At 32.9% G+C, this 23,846-nt stretch overlaps 1 protein-coding gene across 1 annotated transcript; it reads left to right on the forward strand.

The window, feature by feature from the left end:
- Positions 1-1,182: 1,182 nt before the first annotated feature.
- LOC112692125 (transcription factor SPT20 homolog) lies at positions 1,183-22,096 on the forward strand. Its single transcript, XM_025566688.1, has 2 exons — positions 1,183-1,287; positions 18,625-22,096. Exons 1-2 carry the CDS (start codon positions 1,276-1,278, stop codon positions 20,362-20,364), a joined length of 1,752 nt encoding a protein of 583 aa, XP_025422473.1. The 5' UTR covers positions 1,183-1,275; the 3' UTR covers positions 20,365-22,096.
- The last annotated feature ends 1,750 nt before the right edge of the window (positions 22,097-23,846 follow it).

Raw genomic sequence — 23,846 nt, forward strand, 5'->3', positions numbered from 1 at the left:
TTTTCTTTAGAATTAATTGATTTTCTCAACCTAAATTCCATTTAATTATAAAAAATTAATTACTGGACATTTTATTTATTTAGGTTTTTACTACAGTAAAAAACTGTAGATGACATAACGAAATAAAACCTAAGGGTCTTAAATGTATTCGCGAAAATAAATAAGGTACTAGGAATAACGAATGAACATTATTTCAATTGGAACAGAAAACTATTATATCACAAAATAACTGGTTGCAACTGTTCTATATTTAATTTGAAAAATGAAGTATTGTGTTTTTGCAATCCTTGCATCTTAACTATCACCTACTGTTTTTTGATTTTAAATTTTGAAGTGTATGTAACGATTACATAATAATTAAAAGATTTGGAATAGTTCAAAATTGTTAATGTCTGAATTATTTAAAATAAGATTACTGTTTAAATATCAATCGTAATATTATAATATTCCGACGATGATATTTTTCTAGGTACTATTCTATAAGACGTTATACTGTTTTAATTTCTGAGATTTTATTGAAGTGAATAATTTGAAGGTAATCAAATATATTGTTGTTTATTCATTGTTTATATTATTGTTAACATGTAAAGTATGACATTTTCGTTTCTGCTAAATAAAAAAATCTAATACGTTCTAATAGTCATTAATCCTTTCTCATTGATTATGAGTCAAATAATGTGTGTGTTTCACGCATAATGTATCCCAAGGAAAATAATTACTAGCAATAATTGCAGTTGTCTGCCCACAACGCTATGTGGCACAACTATACCTTTCGGACGGCAAACACGTAACACTTATTGATGTTAAAAATCTTACAGACTGAACATAGAAATTTTAAACCGAAAGATGCGACTAATTTGTCCGGTTTTATTAGTTTTTTATTTTTTCGGTTTTTTTTTATATAAGAGTTATTATTAATGACCAATGACATCCATATTTCACCGACCGCCAGCGAATTCTTACTCAATTAGTTTTTTTATTGCTCGCGCGCTCGACGATTCACTCGTTAATAAATATATATAACCGGAAGCATTGCACTATCTAATCGTATATCATTTAGCGAGGGATTTTTATTATTATTATTATTATTGTTTATGTCGAGATCATCAATCGCCGTGACCTTAAAAAGTGAAATTTTCGCCCCCGGAGACTCCAAGTTCTTCCAGGGGACCGGTTACCGTTACCTGTACACGTCTTGCGCGCTCATCGCAGTCGCCGTGATATTGTTTTCGACTGGTTTAGTCGTCAACCAGAACGTCTACAAACAACATCAACATGATATTGCAGGTCAGTAAACAATTATTATTATTTTAGTTTTTTTCCAACACGTACAACTTTGAACTTCACGTTTATATGTTATTCTATCGATCGAACGTCAATACTTAAATCATTTTATTTTATGTCCGAGTTATTGATATCATTGAGTAGCTTAATTTTTTTCAGATTATGTAAATAAAAGGGTAATTTTTAGACACTTAAAAATATAATAACTTAGATTTTGAAACAAATTTCATACTGTAAGAAAAATAATTTGTGCCACTCAACACATAATACAATTATTTATTTTTCAATTGTTAAATGTTAACTTTGTGCTTTTGAATTCCATTTTCCCGCTGTTTGAGTATAGAGAATTATAAACATGGAACATTATTATCAATATCTATTGGTTTTTAGTCTCACTAAAATATTTGTAGTTAAATCGACTCTCAGTACTCAAAAGAGCACTTTAATAATTTATAATTTTAAATATTTTCGTTTGATACATTCAATTACTTACAAGTACATAATATAAATAGAAAAAACAGGTAGTCAAAAATCCATATATCATTTTATAATATTTAAGTGTATAATATTTTAGTTTTAAAATCTAGTTACCTTAATAATTTACACTTCTATTGCTTTTTATCGTAAAACTTTTTTGATTATCACACATTTAATATTACATAAAAATCCTATTGTAGTTATAAATAATATTAATAACTAAAGATATGAAAATAATCTGAAACAATTATTATATGTTTTATTTAATGAAACTATTATCTAATAAGTTTAGAATTAAATTGATATAATTTAGTAAAAATTGTTTATAAAGAAAAATTGCTTTAATATAAATTATCATAAGTATAAGCATTATATGTAGAATTAAAAAATGTTAAAACATTAAGACCGTTATTACTATTGACAGTTTAAAATTCAACATCACGTTAGATATGCATGAATATTTAGTGGGAAATCGTTTAAATAATAATAATTAAAAATAATGTATTTATTAAAATTAATTAGTAAATATTATTTAATTTATCTCCAAAATGAGTGAAATGAGTTGAAATACCTATTATTTCAACTAAATGACATGATTATGATTTATTGTTGCTTCAATAATACTCTACATTTTAATTTATACATTTTATCTTGGACAATATTTAGGATAAAAAATAATCTTAACATTTTACATAAAAAGATGTGTAAGTAACTAAAAAAAAAAAAAAATGAAATAAATAATTCCTCGAGTTTAAAAATGTAAGTTTACATTATTTTAATAATTATTTACGAATTTTCGCTTTTACTTTTTCCTTAGCACATATTACACTAAACGCGATTGTTTTAGCTAATGTGTGAACTATTTTATACATAACTAAGAATAATAATCTTTGTTATTAAAAAAATAATATCATAATTATATTGATAGTTATACTTCTTTGATAGTAACAACGATGAAAGTTATATGGAACCTAATTTATGAATTTTAGTTTTTGGGAAGTTCTTTGTTTTGTGTGCAAAAATTTTAGCACTAGTACGTTTTAAAAGAAGCTCATATAATTATTCGTCTCGATAACCATTGATTGTGCAATATAATAACATGTATTATAATGTTTGCTTACAATGGAAATCGCACCAAGTGCGTCTACATACGAATCAGGTACATATGTTTGCATAGCGAATCTACAATTTCATCGTAGATTGCTCGGTCATCCATTAAATGTTCGACGGACTTGTCAGAACATACATAATGATTACGTTTCTCGAAAACGAATGTGATTCAAAGTGGCTCTCAGAAGATAAAATAAGTTTTCAACTCGGCGGACAAAATGAAACGTTTAGAGTGTTTAACCAAACCTAGACCTAGCCATGTAGTTCGATAGAAGTTTAAGTATAGTTATTTTGCATTCGGATAGAAATCATTCGACTACTCGACGATAACGTATAATCACTAAAGTAAAATTATATACAATGTGTCGTCCCACAACAGTTTCATGTTTTAAAGTGTTAGAATAAGGAAAACTCCATTAAGTGTATTTCACCAATGGACATACGTACATTTTTGACGGTCACGCTATGTCATACACTTTAGGACATTGACTTTTGAGTAAGCCGAAAACGGTTCAATTACCTTTCCTCTTTTTTTAATAAATTATAAGTGTTTATTTTATACAAATATTATTCGTAATATATCGTTAATTTTGAAAATTATTACCGTAGAGAATACTATGAAATGTATTATCTATGAGCCGAAAAACAAGTGTGTTGTTCGAATCAATGTAAAATTGTGCGGATTTTGCAAATGTGCTGAAAACTCAGGTTTTATGCGTTATTGACCTTATCTTTTTATTAATGAATCAAAGTTCAAGGGTTCTATAATTTACATTAAAAATGCTTATATTTAATAAACACATAATTACTCTATATAAAAAAATACCTATATTTTGTGTATGGTTTAATTATTTTTCCAGCTGCGTCACCAATTATTATTATATTAAGTTGAAATACTTGTGATTAACATGCTCTGGGAAAACGCATATATTAAGCAACAAAGAGGTCTCTATAAAAATCCCAGACTTAACCACCCTCCCCATCTCCTCAGAAACTATCATTTTAATGAGACAATAATAAAATTGTTTTATGAGTTGACCAGAACTCCATTGATTATCTTATTTATTAATAACATTATTCAAATCCCCATAAAATTTCACCATTACTGCGCGTATTATTATTCCTTACTTCTGACATACAGTTACTCTTGATCGACACAATATTTTACGGTTTCTTAATAAATTACAAAGAATATTGTAAAACAAATATAAAATCCAAAAGTCATATTATTCCATCATTCGTGTATATTATTTATTAATCATATATATATTTATATATTATATTATATTCATTATAACATATGTTTAAAAATAACAGTGTTTAGTTTTCGAACATAACTATAAATATTTATTCGGAATTTTTATTTTAAAAGTTTTGTTTGTTGATTTTCTGAAATAATTTTAATACGTTTACTTTTTTTTTTTTTTTTTTTTTTTTAATATCATTAAACCTACAATTGTATATGTTACCGGAAAAGATGAAAATTCAGGAATTGTCAGTATATTCTAGTCATTGTTGACAATGACTGGAAAGGTTAGGCAATGTTGGATATTTCGTAGTTTTATCAACATTTCCGTATTATATTAGGCAATGTTATAAATCCGCATTCAAGCAAATATCAACACCGCTTTATCGGTTATCGATCTGATTATGTAACATTCAAGTCTTCATGAAATATATATTAATTTTAAATGATGAACATTTTTTTAAATTTTTTGTGGTGTTACGAACGGAGCCCTAGGCAAACCATTGCGGAACACCAAAGGCTTCGCGGAGCACAGTTTGGGTACCGCTGTACTATATTATATAATTCCAAGTGTCATAGTAATTTACCACGTAGCAATAAAGATTAAGATTATGATTTATCTTAAATAGCTAATAAGTATTAAAATATATTAAATTAATTTTTAATGTTATTATCAATGCCTTCTTTTATTAGGAATTGTTATCAATGACTAGGTATTGACATTAATTCCTTAATAAATCAGGCATTATCGTTATTGACTAGTCATTGTCAACACGGACTGATTGTCATCTTTTCCTGTAACATATATACGTGAAAATCATACCATATAATAATAGTTTAACGGTGGAATATACAGTTTTATTTCACGTACAATTAAATATGACAAATTTCAACAGAATATAAAAGAAAAATTGAATATGGTTTGAATATTAATTAAATATTTTGTATAAGTCATAATATGAAGTTCATGAACACCATGAAACTATTTTATTAATTATATTAAATTTTATTTATTTATTTATTTTTTTGTAGGTAGTTATTTACGAAAGACCTTATTGCTTAACACTAATAAACGTATACAAGGCTGATAATTCTGTAATGATTCGCTCACAGATTTTTTAAAAAATAATGATATAATTGCGCCTTACACACATATAATAATTTAATAGCACATAAATAAGCTGTATGTAATATGATTGTATGTATTATGTTATTTCTTTACTTCACAGGCACACAGTTAAGTAGACTAAAATTTATGTTCAATTTCTGAAACTTATGTCAGCCCAGATACGAAACTCAATCTTTTATCAAGTTCGGCATAAGATTATTATAATCATAACCCAATATGATGATAAATGGATCTTAATACCCATCTTAAATAGTTACATCATACACGTCATCGTGACATTTGCAATCTTTAATGCAGAAAAATAATTTTTTTTCAGTTAATTTTCTCCGAGTGTCGATAAAGAGTTTTTCATTTTATTATGTTTCAAACTGTGACAAATTTGTGATTGTGGAAATCTGATGAAGGAAAATTGGGAAATCCAGATCCAAATTATTATATCACTCATGTCGATTTGTATAATCGAACATTTTGTCCAAAGGATTCCGAAAATCCGAAAATAAATGATCGAAACGCGATCGTTCTATTATATTAATTTTTACATAACGCAAATAAACGCACAAATATTATAATGCCATATTCTTAAGGATACTTAGTTAAGTCTTGAGTATAATCAAAATTTTCTAAGGTTTTTTTTTAAACATGCATCCCATTATTGTGTAATACGAGAACGAGTGTGAGGTGTTTGTGTTCGTGGGTCATAGCCAATATATGAACAATGACAACAATGCATTTTTATAACATTTGTATGCGCGTTACAACTATAAATTATTTAATCATTTCGATTCGAGAAAGGAAAAGAAATATGAAAACAATAACAAAATCACAAACTATTCATTTTGACACGATGACAGCGAGCAAAACCTTTCCGTTGGTAATTCAAAGCCATACGACGTTTATCAGATTAACAGTGCCGCCTTAGAACACTGCGTGTGGGTGTGTGATATCCATTTTAAAACTATATTCAATCCGAGTGCCCGTGTATATTATGCTTATACTACATATATGTGTATATATATGTATGTATTATGGTTTAGAGAAAGCAATTTCATATCCTACCGAAGCCACAAAATAATATTCAACATCTAATATACAAAAAGGAGTGAGTGAAACATTTTATCAAAATTGTGTGAATTTTTTTTCTTTTTATTCTAAAAGACTGATCTCATTTGTATATGAAATAAAATATAAGTGACAATTTAATTTTACTTTTGACGAAGGGTACTTTTTACTTGATCAATATTGTACATTAGGTGTGCTGTTTTTTTTTTTCGTTAAATTATTTGATTATTAGATAACAAAACGTAAAAAAAACAAAATTACCAAAATCCATACATTAATTCAATATATCAATATTGGTATTGATATTTATTATATGTATTAGAGTCTTTTAGTACTTCATTATTTAATTTCAAGAGTGATACGAGTACATTTATTAAAAAATAATTTCAAATATTTAGTATATATTTAATATATAATATTAATTGTAATATATATAATATATTTAATTATTTTAAATTTCTTTTTTAATAAAATCTAGTAACTTTTAAAAACTATTCCTATATCTGCTCAATAGCAATGAAGACGTTAAATTGCTTTTAATTTAACCTTAGGGCTGGATTACACTTAACGACTTATTTTACCGGACAATAAAATGTAAATTTTATAGAATGTTTACACGTTCCAATTTTTATTCAGGTCCTATCCTACATCCCACTTTTAACTGTATTTCTTTTCACTCTTCAATAGTATTCAATTTTTTTTTAGTGATTTTTGACGATGTGGAAGAAACACTGTTGTGGTTTTTTATCATAATGTCCTTAGTATATGTGCAATAGAATTTCCGTAGTTCTGACACGTTCGGAAAAAAACAAAAAATACTACTCGAATCAAACTTAACCATAATATACCAATATATATTATTATTATTAAAAAAAAATAACAAAATTAGCTGTTGAAACAATGTACTTTAAGAGATAATTATACCTAATAGGAATGAAAAATTGTACAATGCATCAATCCTGCATTTACATATAATGACTTGTCGTTCAACTTCACGTTAAATGAGTCTGCATCCATCAGTCTTTCGGTCCAATCTTAGATTTTATTCCGATTTGATAAGACATACGATTTATTGTGCACACGCTCCGTTATATTTGATACGATTAGTCATGTTCGATAAAACGGCCTTTACTACATTAGTCAACAAAATCAATGTGTTAAAATTAATAACATCATTCCAATTCTTTCTAACCCCTTTAACATGATCAGTGTTTTTCCTTCCGAAATAAACAATTTGAAAAATTGGAATTTTCAGTACACATGTATAGAGAAGTAACTAATTGAAGTTAATTTAATTAACCTATCTGTAATACTTAATTCAATAATTATTCCAAAAGCGGGTTAAAATGTTTAAGGACGTCTTGTACATATTTCAGAGGGGATACATGTCATTTTATCGATTTTGAGCACTACAAAGAGTAATATGCAATTATAACATTTAACGTATCATACTCGTACAGCTAATCACGTATGATAAACCGGACGTGGTTTTTTTTTTTATGATTCCTTTATAATTTTACCTGCTCAACAGTATCATACACGATATTGTGTAACGCATTTTCACACAGTGCAATTATACAATACATAAAATCATAAAAAATCAAAGTATGACCCAGTGCCGCCGTCGTGTGAGGCAACCGCCATGCGTAAGTTAGCCGTATTAATTAGTGAAACGTGGAAAGAATTGAAAGCACTCACGTGTTGTTTTGTACGCGGTAGTAGTGAATACACGTAAATGGCTGCCAAAACCAAACGATTGTTTCGTATAACATTACACGCAGTGGTTATAGGATGAGAGGTTGCACCGCTGCAACCCATTGAACATCCGACGTGAAAATACTATATATTGCGTAATGGACGTAAACAAATATAATATATTTTTTTAACATATTAATTAATAGTCGTAGGAAAAATCGGTTGAAAATTTCATTAATCGAAAGTTTGGAATGATCATGTACCCGAATGGTTTTGGTTATCGTTTGGCCTGCAAGTATTCGTGTAGGCTTGTCATCCTGAACACTGGCATTTATTTTAAACAGTTACGTACACGTTTTCGATGTTACATCAGGCTATTGCTAATCATTGTTATTCATCGAAATGTGAGGATGTAGTATATATATTTTCGTTTAAGATTATAATTGTGAGCTAACGATACGGAAAACAAAAACAAGCTTGTACGTTTCCGAAACAAACGTTTTTCGGTACATTTTTTAGTTTAATTACATTTAAAATGGTATTATTTCCGTATTTAATGAAAATTATTTTGTTACTCAATTATTAGTATATACCTAATGATAGTAAAATCAAAATATTTTACTATAATATGTAAATATTAATAAATAATAATCAAATATCATTAAAAAAAAATCTGTGCGGGGGGGTGGAAACCCCTTTCACCCTTCCCGTAACTACGCCATTGGTCATAGCTCATGAAACGGTGATAAGCCGGATATCAATGTTTGATTTATTTTTGTTTAAATTTTATTATAGAATTTATTTTAGTGCTTTTACTGTGAGCTATATGTGTATTTTATTATACGAGGTGAAGTGTCTTTCTTCCATTTCAGGTTTTAAATGTTAAAAAGAATCTTATAACTAAGTGTACAATAAAACACAAAAGTCCACGAAACAATTAGTTGATTATTTGATTTCAATAATTTTATTTGAATACTATTGTAAAGATCTGATGATTCTTACATTGATTAGTTATCCGAGTATAGTTTTTAAAATAATAAACAAGCGATCGACTAATTAAGAATTGAACAATTAGTATAGAATCTAAAAGGAATCAATAATAATAATAATGAATCAATAGGAAAGAAACCTTGTCTCGGAAACTTCAAAGGAAAACGCAACGAAATGCATTTAAAGCATCGAAATGAACTCGTAAATTCAAATTAAAAACAATAACATTGATATTCTCGTTATCACCGTTGTTGTCAGGGCTTCTGACGGATCCGACGGAAATGTTTTTCCGCCGCCAGTGGAATTCTATCCGTACGCGTATCGGACCGATAATCGCTCGTAGGGCCGGGCCCGCGGAAAACACTTGCACGCGCACGCGCAACAGGCGGGAGCGGTCTACGAAACCGTACGAGAAAAAACCAATCCATCTCTGGGCCGCCGTGTGACTTTCATCGTTTAACGACGCCAATATCGTCCGGGCCCCGGGGCTGGTGGACGATTGTGCACGTTCGGTGCGGTCGTAACGCGGCTGACCCCGTCGGGTGCTCGGCTGACCCCGACACCGTCGTAAGTTCTTCGGTCCCGACCGGGTGTACGAGGACGAGTTGTCGTGGAACCGATATCGGATGAAAGTAGCCGGCGACTATAACAACAATAATAATACCTAATAATAATAATACGTACGCATAATACACACGTATAGGTGGGCGTGTATTTGCGTATACAAACGTGTACGTACAAACCAGTGTACTTTCTCCGGTTACACGTCCGCGTACGTGCACGGGCGTGTTCGCGGCAACGCGTGAGCCGTGCACGGTGGGACGTCGCGTCTCGCGAACCCATTGATCTCGTACGCGTACAAAGAAAGGTCGACCGTTTTTCCGTTCGTGTGCCGTACTCGGGGCACACGTGCGTAAAAAACGTATTTAGACTTACTTCTAGGGTGGGGGGGGGAAGAGGACGAACCAAATTCTTCCCTTGATTCATGGGTTCAAGATTTACGACGAGTTAAGTTACGTTTTCGATAATATTTAAATCGGACGAACCCTTGTTTTGTGTTTATGGGTTTTTTTTTTTTTTTATCTTATGTTGGGGATCCACTTTTGTGCAGTTGTTTTTCAACACCTGTCTGCGTTTTGCAAGTCACGCTCGTGTTTTGTTTGACAAAAAGCCCGATTCAGCGTTCACGGGCACGCGTAATTTGATTTCGTTACAAAACGGTCCGCATTGAAAAAATTCGAAATGTCCTACTCACGCGTAATAAATTCCTTAAACACGGATTCGGTGGGAAAGGGGGTCGATCGCCCCTTCGCCCCCCCTCTAAAACACGCCCATGAAGTATGTGCGCACACGTCGTCTACGTCGTCCGTTTGCAGTTTTCCACCGCGTCGTTGCAACGATACACGGGCGCGCGTCTGTGTTTACGTCGTTCGAACAAACGAGCGGTTACGTCATCGGCGTAACGTTATCGTAATCGTACGCGGTGGTAGTGGAAGTGGCGTGTGAACGGCGGACGAATCACGTCGGAAACGTAAGCGACCCGTCGCGTTCCGGTCGCCGTTATTACGTATAAAGCGCACGGCCGCGCGAAGGTATAAGGCAGAGGCGGCCGAACTTTTTTCGGCCACGATCTACCAAAAATATACTTCACCTTTGAAGGTCGACTTTCTTGGAAATTTTTTTATAAACCAGAATAAAAGATAAAAAACATACGGATAAAACTTATCGACAATTTGTTCATAATCATCACGATTAATTTTCGTGCACATGGCCTAAAAATAAATTCTAACATAATCGTCCGCGATCGACCGTTTGGCCGCCCCTGGTATAAGGTATAAGACCGATTGGTCCACTACCAGTTTCACGCTTATATCATTTTATTTTTTATCGCACGGTTCGGTAGTCGCGACGGACACGAACTGCTGCCGCTTCTAACGCGGTGCAAGCGTACCGCCGTACCGTTTTCCCCGACCCACGGCGGTGCGCACAAACCTGCGTTCAACTTTTCCTTTTCCGTTCGACGGCTTTAAACGCCGTTAAAGGACAATCGACGACGGATAATTATTACCTCTGCCCATCCGATGAAGTATATTTTACACCAGTGATGTCCGACCTTTTTTTCCTCGACGGGCCACTTTGGTATAAACGATTATCTTGGAGCGGGCCACCAAATGTAAAAGTACGAATAACGTCAATACTAATCTAATGATGTTATTTTCTTGCACATGGTAGGTATACAATGTACATGAAGAGGTACATGTTGAAATTGTTTTCAAATATTTTATCGATTACTGTAACGATTACGGATCGAGGTATGCGCTTTAGGTACACATTCATTTGATGGGTACACTCTTTCAAGTGCACGGGTTATACCGTGAAATCTCCATTTGAAAACGACCGAAAATCAAATTATTACATATTTTTATATTTTGTTTCGTTTTAAAAAAATTGTAACGGGCCACATTGATGACTTTCGAGAGCCGTGGGGTTGGGCATCACTGTTTTACACGGACCGAGACCTCTGTCGGGTGCTGTAGAATAAAAACAAACATTTGTGTGCGATTCCGGTAGTAGGCGGGGGAGATTGAACCCTTAAAACACCCCTGGTACTGCGTGCCTGTACGTGTGTGCGCAACAGCAGTACTTATCGCTCGTCATCCTCGTCCTAGAAGAACTGTACTCCGACCAACTCTGATCGCGAAACGAACGCACGCGGATCAACAGAAATAATAAAGGCTGGTACCGAATTGGTTCTCGAGCTCCAAACCCCCGTACCGAATTGGTTCTCGTCTGAAAAAGTTAACAATGTGCGTTATTGCGTGTTAAAAAATAATAATAAAATATAAACAAATTTAAATCGTTAATTTGGAAGTCAACTAGTCATCATCACTTAGGTGTACGAAATACTAATAATAAAATATAATAAATACAATTTAAAACCACTGATTTGAATTTGAAGCTAACTTTCTTTAAATATTTATTTCTCGTGATCTCATTAATGTACTCAGTCATACAGTTTTCCAAGTATTTGTTATTTATTTCCTGTTTGCTAGTAATTTACTAGTCTCTAGTAATCTATAGTCTTTTATATTTCTATACTCTATCTCAGTGGTTCCCAAACTTTTACTATCACGGAACCCTTAAGAAATATTTTTTGTTTCGTGGAACCCCAACGTTTCTAATTCATAAATTACTCTATGCTCTAACTCCAACTTAACCCCAGCTCTGCAATTATTTATTGAAAAACCAACAATCCAAAAAGTGTTTTTTAAAGATAATTCATAAAATTGTCTACTACAATTACTGTTTTCAATATTCAGGTACATCTCGCGGAACCCTCAAGATTGTCTCGCGGAACACACTTTGGGAATCGCTGCTCCATCTCACCGATACAATAATTGAATCTACATGTCATACATATAGCTTTTAACATTTTTTTTTTTTGCTCTCCGGCTCGCTGGATTTTAATTTTTAACAGTGTAGGTAAATATCGTGTTAAAAATTAAAATCGTCACTATTTTTTACCAGTACACAAACGGGAACCGATTCGGCTGTATCAAATAAAATACCTTTTCCAAACGTGAACCGATTCGGGCCAACGGGAACCGTTCGTCGCATAATAACATCGAGAACAGAAGTTACGCGATATCTCGAGCCCGCCCGCCGTATTGCTATTATCGTTATAACCGCGCGCACGTACATCATTACACCGTTATTATTGTTATAAATCAAAATCACTGCGCGTTACGTCAAAAATGTGATGATGAAGAACATCGAGCCCGACCCGCGCGCCCGTGTTTACTTATAGACGCACACCACACCCGCCGTACCTGCCTACACGCAACGCGCTTTCACTCCGGCGCTTTCTGACGACGTCGCCGCCGCGGCTGCCGCGCGGAGAGGTCGCATTTGTGGCGTCCGGGTCAACGGTTCACGACTTGATATTTCGCACACGATCTCCGAGTGAACACAAGGAATAAAAAAAAATAATAATAAAAAAACGAAATGCGGTACCGCGTATGGTAACCACCGCCGCATGGGTGATTTCACTCCGTTCCGCCCGGAGTGAAAAATAAAAACAAACAAAAACTGCCACGAGGAGAAGACGCTGTCTTCGGGGCGCTTTGCGCTTCTCTCGCCGCCGTCGATCTAACCTGTTTGCATTACGCGCGCAGCAGCTTATTATTGTATTTGTGTACGTGTGTACACGATCGCTATTTGTTTTCGTATCGGTAATGTCGCCAGGAAGACACGTACAATCATTGGCGTACATACCGGGGGGAAGGGGGGTCCAAGTTCAAACCTCCCCCCCAGGGCCAAAAAAAAATAAAGAAAATAGTTTTATTATTGATGACGTTTAATATGTTCGTAGTTTCATTATTACGCTTTGAACGTAAAATATACAACTATACAAATATTATGATAATTAAATAATTATATTAATAGGTGTTTGAAGAGTTTTGTTAACTATGCTGTTTTTATATTCCAATAGCTATTAATTTACTATAATGTAAAAGTAAACTGTAAATTGGTAAAAAATTTGTATAAAATAATATATATTTATCTTGTTTATCTGTGCAACGAAAAAAAAAAATAACGATTATTTTTATTAACCCCCCTCCCCCCCAGAGCAAGATTGAATGTACGCCACTGCGTACAATTTTACTATGCCCACCGATGTCGTATTGTTGATGAGTCGTTAATTAAAACAACAAATGTCTCCTGGTGGTCACTGGCGAGTGGACATGATGAATAATTTTTAAAAATGCGAAAAGCAAAATAATTTATTTGTAGATTCTCGTATCACTTTTTTTTTTTCGGGTAGGTTTATACCCAAAAACAGCGTTTCCCAAAGTGTGTTCCAATGTTAAGGGTTCCGCCAGATGTATGTGATTGTTGAAAAACTTATTTTATATTATATTTGGAAAAAATATTATTTTATATTATTTAAAAAAAATTGTGTTTTAAACTAATTTTAATAAAGAGTAATCATTAACAATATTAATAGTATCATTAAAAACATTTTTTAGAACTCCTTTTTTTTTTTAGAAAAATTAGAGTTAAATTGGAATTAAAAACATTAGGGTCCGTGATTGTAAAAGTTTGGGAACCGCTGCCCTAGAATACGGTCTTCCGCAGCGGCGCAATTGAATTGGGTCCCATACCTACAAATTATTTTGTTTGCTCGTTGGTTACCAAAATATTGGAACATTGTTTGGGGGTGCTAAGTAACACATATGTCATACATACATTTTACACAGTTATATTACTGAATGATAAAAATTAAAATATTATTAAAATTAACTTACACTCGCCGCCCGCCTGTACACTGACAATAGAATTAAAAAATCATTGTGATATAATACAAAAACCGACGTAACAGCATTTGTATATCATGTAATAGTTCATAGAATCGGGTGTGATTGACATTAAGAATTACGTATCGTATATTTGTAATTCGTATCGTGGAACATGTTAGATGTAATAACTGAATTAGGATAATATCAAAATGTGACATACATTTTCACTAGTCACAAAATGTTAAACTTAAAAATTAAACTTTAATGCTCATCATAATTTTTAAATACTAGTAATAATGTTTACACAACATTTTTCGGAGCTTACTCAGCGGTTATATTTTATTTTTACTGATTTTGGGTGCTAATTCATATGCACCTATTCGTGGTCGCAGTCACTCAATTACCCTATATTTTATTTTACCTCTTAAATAATAATAATAATTATTATTCAATTTTCGTAACATTTTATAAAAATAAAATATTTTTTGTAGTTTAATGCCAACTCAAGGCATTTTACACCTCGATGTTGTAGAAGAATGAAATCATTTTTCCTCCACGCGGACTTTTAAGGGTTAGGTTATCGATATTACAAGTCGATTTAACATATTTGCTATTATGGTTCAAAATTTAAGACAGTTATTTTTATTTGTTAAGCATCATAAAAATGCGAGTGTCGGATGCTTATACGTATGCCTATTAGATTTGAAACGAATTTCGATTCTGAGAGAAGCAAGAAATGTATTTTCTAGATGGCTGTTTTTAAATGATAATGTGACATTAATTCAGAACCTAATTTCATCACACATGATTTTCCTGTTTATCATAAGTATAGCATTCGTAATTGTATAATCGTGACAAGATCGAATACGATATTACCGAGGGTTCTTTTGGGACAGGTTTCACTAAATCGTATACATGAAAATAACGTGTGTAATGCATTCTCCGAGCGAATTATAACAAATATATTCACGTGTTATTATTAAAAAGATATAAATCGTATGCAATCGTTTAGAAACAATTAACATTTCGTGGGTAGATATCGCGAAAATATTACGGCCCTTACGGGTGCGAGTTCGCCCACCTACCATGGCACAGTATATTTTTATTTTAATCTCAACGTTAAGCAATGATTTAAAGATTCACGAGCGATAAAGATGTAAATAATATATAATCATCAGTATATGTGGCCGGTGTGTCGAATGAAAGTAATGCGATAAAATAGCTTACCTAGTGAATAATAATACTCGTGTAAAAAAGTACCTATACGTAACTGTACGAAAAAAAACTACGAAAAGTATTACTCATCATTCGTTATTATCATCCGTTTTTGGGTAGGTATACTTAACTATGGCATATAACTTATATAAGTCTTAAGTATAACGACAATGGGTTAGAAATATGATTGTGTCTCTCGAACTCAGTATTTTATTAATGTTATAAATAATAAAAGAGTACACGCATATTAATAAATTAGAATAATTCGACTAGTAAATTATATACAATTAAATTCGTTAAAGACATATTTAGTCAACCCTTGGTTAAAATAAAAATAGTATAAAATAATACGCTGAAAAACATTCAGTTGAAATGTTACATAAAATAAGAAATCGAGAAATATGTCCTGTAATATAATTACATCGATTATAATCAACATACATTGATTATACCATACGTATAATATCATTTTTTTTATAGATTTTATTATTAAATTAATGATATATCGACCTATTCTTTAAGAATATATTTGATATATTTGATGATTTTATAAATATCTAATTCTGTAAGTAAAATTGCATTATTATATGTATCAGCTGACAGCTGTAAAAATGTGCAATTAAAATTTAATGTACGTATTACATTTTTCTACGATATAAAGTAAAGTTATTTTGTAATACAAGAGTTACATTAAAATTTTATAATGATTACCATGGTTGCGTTTTATAAATATAATTTTTTACCACTAATTTATTTACTAAGATGACAATTTTTGTACATAATTATTTATCAAATTATCATATTTTTATTATATTTTCTTTTTTTTAATTAAATTTATGTTTACCATTTATATTTAATTTATATTTAACCATTGTTATCATGACTAAATTTTGGATTCCAACTAAAATATTTTACATAACACTCACTTGGTTCATATTTTTTATTTATAATAACATTTCTCACGCTTCGTTGAATTATAAATCAGGATGTACCCATGTACAAAATTTAAATCGTGCAACAAACTCTCAATTATCTCATACTTCGAACATCTTCGCTTTTCTCTTAACCTTATAATAACCTATGGATATAATCGTTACTGTTTAATTTGCATAGTAGACAGACGTCTACATAGCTATATCAGAATGTATGCACATTGCTAATTATAATAAATACGAAAATAAATATATCAAAAATATAATATACTAGTATATTGTATTTAAAATTTAGTATTTAAATAATCGAATGATTCGATTTTTCGAATAATCAATTCAATTCGATTATTATCAGATTAATTCTGAATTTTTTAAATTATAATAGTTAATACTCAAAATTTAAAAGCAATATTAAACAAAATAACAGTTTTTTTTGTATTGAAAATGAATTTCAATATTTCATATTATTAAAGAATATAAATTATTATTCGATTATTTATATGTATAAATATTAATCAGTTCAACACTTTTAATCGTAATGCATTCAAATGGATCAATTATTAATAATATTACTCATTTAGAAATCATTACTCGACGTAGGTACTCCAATACTAATCATTCGATTATCCCCATCACTAATTATAACAATCTGGCTTTATAGCGGTGAAATTTAATTGATAAATCGTTTAATTTAATTTTTATACATGTAGAATGTACAAAATACATTCATATAGTTTTACGGTTATGCATTTGTGGAAGTTATTAAATCGTTAAAAATTATTTTTATTGATGAGCTGGAGACGATATTGCTGTTATAACTTTTTATTTTTATACTTTTAATCGATTAGCCAATAAACGGTCAGTTTAAATTTCATTTCAATTTACTGTCTCTTTCTTCTTCTCTCTCCGCAAAAATATCTATAGAAGCAGTGCTCGAATTGGAAAAAAAATTGAAGACGGACGCTGGTTTTAGTTCAAAAAACACCGTTCCATAACTGATAAATTGTAAAGTAACCCGTTGTGGACTTCGTCTCCCGCGCTCCCTGCATATATAATAAGAGACTACAAATGTTGTAATATTATATAATATTTATTTGCTTATTACTCTAATGTAACATTATATATATGTATATATATATATATATATATATATATATATATATATATATAATATAACATTATTTTATAACGAAATAATAATATTAATTACAGATATAAATATTAATTAAATTCTATAATGATTTGTATACATTTTCTTCAGTAATTTTTATCCTTTTAGGACAATTTTCTTCCTCTCCTGTTCATTTGTCTTTCTTAAACCACAATTCAATCCATTTTGTTATGTTAATCTTGTAAATTGGTGGAAAATTAAACAAAAAGTTCTCAAGAGGTTGTCAAAAGTAGAAAGTAGAAACACCTATAGGACTATACAACCGAAATCATTTCAAAATGATATAGTTATTTGGCCATGATTATTATCTTTGTCCGTGATTGTCGTCAACGATAACCGTTTTCTGGGAAAAAATAACAATTACTTTGCAGTTTGTTATAGAAAATAGAAATAAACGAAAATTAAATTCAAATACACCGTTCAAAAGTAAACATCCCCAGGGGGACTCGTTTTTAGCGTTCCTCGCTTAATTAAATAAAGGGGGATGCTGAAATCTATGGGCAAATGAAAGCGGACTCCGTCCGTCTGCGTCCCCCCCTCCAATTCGAGCACTGTATAAAAGACTTAAAAGAAAACAACTACATTATCTACAACAAAAAAATATGAAGCAAAATATCCGTATGCTATTGCTAATGAGTGTTAATTTTTACATACCAATCTATTATTAAGATTGTTTATAGTGGTTTATGTTATAGATCATAAATATCGCATACAGAAAAATGTTCTGCTGTACAAATGCCTACGTATTTATGCTAATTGTATTTCGTTACGTATTTTATTTTTTACTATCACAATATGTAAAATCATGGCATAGCATGATTTTTGGTTAAACCACACTTGACATACGTATTTGTACAACAGTAGTCGTCGTCGAAATTTGATATCCGAAATCACTAGACTCCACAAAAAAAAAATAAATAAATAAATAAAAATACGCGTAATTTGTAAATAAATACCGGTTCGCTTAACGATATCTATTATTGAGTTAAAATACTAACTGTTGTGTTTTTTTACAGGTATCGTCAGTATGCGTATTACTTTTTATCGCCATTTCTTGTTTGGCGGATCAACAACCGGAGTTGGACTCATCCAGTCCGCTGGACGCTTCGTCCATAAATGACCTGGCCAAAAGGCCGGTGAAACTGGATCCAAAGTTGCGGAAAGCTTTGCTCAAAGTGCTCACCCGTCTGGACGAAGAGGACAAGGCGATCGAAACCGAGTCGCAACAGCAGCAGCATCGTGTACTGCAGGAACAACTACAGCAACAGCAATATGAGCAGCAACAGCAACTGCGGGAGCAACAGCAACTGCGAGAGCAACAACAACTACGGGAGCAACAGCAATTGCAGGAGCAACAACAACTGCGGGAGCAACAGCAACTGCGGGAACAGCAGAAACTGCGTGAACGGCAACAGTTGCAAGAGCAGCAGCAACAGTTGCTAGAGCAGCAGCAACAAGTGCGGCAGCTGCAACAACAGCAACTGCAGCAGCAACAGCAGCTGAAACAGCGACAGGATCAGGACGGGAAACAGCGGCAACAGCAGGAACAACAGCAGCAGCAGCAAAGGCAACGGTTGGAGCAAGCGCAACGGGAACAGCCGCAACAGTCGGAATATCCACAGCAGTCGGAACAGAAGCGGACCTACACGGCGCCGTCACCGATGCTGTTGCCCACTCCGAATCCGTTGGATGTACCGGCGTACTCTGCGGCCGTAAACTCCTTCAAGTCCGTCGCGTCCAGCACGTCGTCATCGCCCACCCGCAGCTCGCTCGAACCCGTGGAGATATCGCCCGTAGCCAACGAGACCACTTCGTCCACCACTACCGGTACCGAGGTGGACTTTTTCAAAGCTCCATTGTTGACCGCATTCACGTTGCAACAGGACTCGGACGGCGTGTCGCAGCGCGTGATTCCCATCCCCGCGGATCCCGAGCAACTGGAGCTCCAGAAAATACTGGCGCTGGAGAACAAAGCGGAAGCCGACGGCGGCGAGCGGAATGCTGTGGAGCCGGACAAGAAGCAACTGGAACTGCTGAATAAAGCTGAACTGGCGAAGCTCAAGTCGCAGTTGATACCGTTGGACGGGCTAAAACGGGAGGCGTTTGCGCTACAGGAGCAGCTGAAATTCGGACAGAAACTGCAAGAACACCAACGGCAAAGGGCATTCCTGCAGCAGCAGCAACAACAACAACAACAACAACAGATCCAACGGCAACAGGAACAGTTGCAGCAGCAGCAGCAGCAGAGGGCCTTTCAACAACAGTTCATACTGGGAGCGCAACCGCAACGACTGCAACAACAGCATCAGCAACAGCAATTTCAACTGCAACCGCAACAAATACAACAGGTAAGATTAAACCAATTGCAACAGCAACAGTTCCAACCGGTGCCGTCCATCCAACTGCAACCGCAACCGATCCAAGTGCAACGGTTACCGTTCCAACAAGTGCCGTCCGTTCAACTGCAACCACAACCGGTTCAATTTCAACCGGAACCGCAACCGATCCAACTGCAACCGGTACAATTCCAACAACAACAAAGGCTGCCACAGTTCGGTCCGTTTTTGCCGGGACAGCAATTCGTCCAACAACAGACGCGAGTGCTCAGGCAACCGCATCAACAGACGTTCGGTTACGGATCAGTGCCCCGATTGCCCGGCGACTTGGACGTGGTTTACAAAGTATTAGCGTTGAACCATGAAGGAAGAGGCTCCGAGCACACGCAAGTTAGGCCACAGAAACAGCTTTTATTGTAAACGTGATGAATATGTATTATTATTATTATTATTATTGTTATTATTTTCTAATGTTATAGTTGTAGTTTAAAGTGTAAAACCACTACGAAAACCTAACGAGAACCTAAGAATATTTTTTAATTTTTTTTCTATATTACTTTACATGAAATCACACGATAAACGTTTTCAACTGATATCAAATCATCGTTATTTAACTAAGATATATTTATATTAATTAGGACGTATATTAAACACCATCGAACGATAAAAATTTTAATGCCGTCTGTGTAACCGTTTTTGTTGTTGTTGTACACGGTGTAATTATTTTGTACGGGCATTATTTTCAATAATCAGATATTTGTTTTTTCGGCACAAATCGTACGCAATTTAGTATATTATTCCCAACCGTTTAATGTGCAGGTCATCATATTTTGAAATTGTACCTACTCGATTTGTTAAGATAAGTTATCAAACTTACGGTATTTACCTAGTGTAAGGTTTATATTTTTATTTTTCGTTAACATATCTGCACATGTGCGCATAATTATTATTATTAAATTAACCTTTACTGTAATATATGTTATTGAATTTTTTATTATTATCGTTATCATTATTACATGAACATATAAAGTGTTATAATACTTATGAATACCTATGAGCTATATTAATTTATACACAATTTAAAAAAGCTAACATTTAAGTTTACATTGTTTTAACGTATTTGGATTAGAATTATTTGATATGTAATCAAGTCAATAAGATCGTAATAATTATAATTATAGGTACCGTTTGTACGATGTAAGGAAGTACCCAAGTGGAAGGGGGAGCTAATTTTCAAATCGGAGAACCCAGCGGTCCCCTTTGCGACGCTTTACGCGTCATTTGTTGTATAATAACGGTGTATAAATAATATTTATAATAATTCTAATATTTATTAAATATTATTTTATAAGAATTACAAGAACTCGGCTCAGTGTGTGTTACAAGAACGTTGTATTAAATATGCATATCTTGTTTCATATTCACCGAAACAATTATTACAAAGCACAATGGGATCACCAAAATGTGCCACCTATAGGTGAGTGTCAACGGGCAGACATAAAACCGTAAATTCGCACGAAGCGGAATCACCAAGAAACGAGAGATGAAAAACAGGAGATTACACACCGCAAAGATTGACGAAGAAGGTGAACAAATAACGAAACCGTTAAACATTTTATTCTACGGCTATACTTATATATTGATGCGGTGAAAAATAAGTGTAGAAATAGTGACGATGAGTGTAGAGAAATCATAAATGCAAAACGATTTTTCAGTAGCATAATAGACGAATTGAAATTACTACTATATTAGAAAGCGTCCGCTGAATGTTTGCACGCCGATATAAATTATTAACGATGCTGAGTTCTAGTGGTCTTGTATAATTCTCTGTTTGCTCAGAACATTGCTGAGGTCAAGTATTTTGAACTGTGATGCGAAGATTATATAAAACGCGTTTATGACACCGTTTAGCTAAGCAACGGATAGATTTCTGAATTTTGTACGGATTACGGTTTTAAGAACACGATTATACGTTCGTAAATAGACGAAAAATGTAAAAAAAAATCAAATTAAACTCTTTTGTCGCTGTTCAACGTTCAAAAATCATCATAATATTTATAAATAATTAAGATACATAATTATAATTGTTCTAATGTCGACAATATTACAACTAGACTTTGGATTATAATAAATTTGAATAATTTTTCCAGAATCCTCAACACATATTTTGGTCATTTTGTACTTGTTTGTAGAAATCTAAAAATATACCTAGTTATTATTTTGTATTATTCAATTGAGAACAAAAAAATACCGTTAATTCAAGGTGTATTTTAAAATTTTTAGACCAATGCATTTATTTTCATTTCAATATGTATTCAAATAATAAATAGTAAATTATACATATCCGAATTCGTCCTAAAGATCTTCAGGGCTTGGGGTAAATTAATTTGAGGGCTTCTCGGTTATCACAATAATATATGAGTATGATAAAAAACAAACATCAAGTTTGCAAAACATTGATAAATAAGGTTTTTCGAATTTCAACCAATCAAGGTCATTTAAATGCATCGAAACGATGAATTACATTTTTATAGCTTTTAAACGATGTATTACCAGTTACCACATTTAATAAAATTTAATTTATACTGAGATAATTTATTACAGGCATAGAAAATAGGAACTTGATGTTTATAAAATACGATTCCTGCGGTGTTACATGTTTTCAATTATTTTGTATGGCGTGAAAACGTGGCACCCTAACCAAAACAATGTCAAATAAACTAAAAGCATTTGAATTATGGTTGTACAAAAGAATTTTGAGAATAGCACAGATTGAGAAAATCACCAATATTGGGGTACTGCGTAGAATGGGAAAGGAAAAATGATTAGTTAAAACAGTTAAATGCGGGAAAATACAGGACATATTGTGCGGGACAAGTACAGATGTAAACTTCTCCGACGTATCCTACAAGGAAAAATAGATGTCAAAATATGGCCTGATAGCAGAAGAACATCCTGCCTAGCCAATCTCAGAACATGGTTTGACAAATTATCTGTAGAATTATTTCGAAATGCTGCTAACAAAATTATACATCAATGATGATCGCCAACACGAGACCAGGGGCGGCTCCAGAGCCTTGGTTAGGGGGGGGGCAAGGGCAAGTTATACTCATAATTTTACAAAATCTTACCACAAAAAGAAAACAACAATTTAGTCCGTACAGAAATGTGTGCTTCGCAATTCATGTTTTAAACATTATAAAATAATAATATCATAGTATCATAACATAGTATACTTCATATTAATATAGTTCATTTATTGCCGTATTGGTTTTTCATAGTATAGATAGCAGGTACATCGTATACACCGTCATACCTCTTGGCTCTATCTAAATACTTGTGCGTGTCGTATAATAGTTCACATTATATATAATAAGCTTTTTTTTTGTTAACAATATAAATTTTTTTATAAATACGGTACGGGCTTGGGGGGCGCATCCCCCCTGCATCATACCTCTCTAAGAGGTGAATTCGGAATTTTTTTTTTTTCGACATACAATTCAAATGCAGTATTTTGACGATTAGCAGTTGGGGGGGAAACCCTTTTCGATGAGATATACTGGCACGTGGATGATAGATACCGTGTCGGACATGATGTGAATACAATTTGTACAATCTGTTCTTTTACCGAATCCCTGATCCGCAACATCCTAAACAGGTTGAGCGCTGAACGTTGACATTAGTCGAAGCTTTCAGCACTCGCGGCGATGAGACATCGTTTATTGTATAAATCGTAAAAATAAAATACACACTGTGTTTATAAATACTATAAAATACACGAATGAACAAACACTAACACTGTGTCGGGCAAACAGTTGTAGTGTAACTACGATTCTCGTCCGACGGTTACAAAATAGTTGTTATTATAATTATCAGTCCGACCCGGCACGCGAAACTAGCTG

This window comes from Sipha flava, unplaced genomic scaffold (assembly GCF_003268045.1).
Source record: "Sipha flava isolate LNK unplaced genomic scaffold, YSA_version1 70_pilon_pilon, whole genome shotgun sequence".
NCBI classification, from domain to species: Eukaryota; Metazoa; Arthropoda; class Insecta; order Hemiptera; family Aphididae; genus Sipha; species Sipha flava.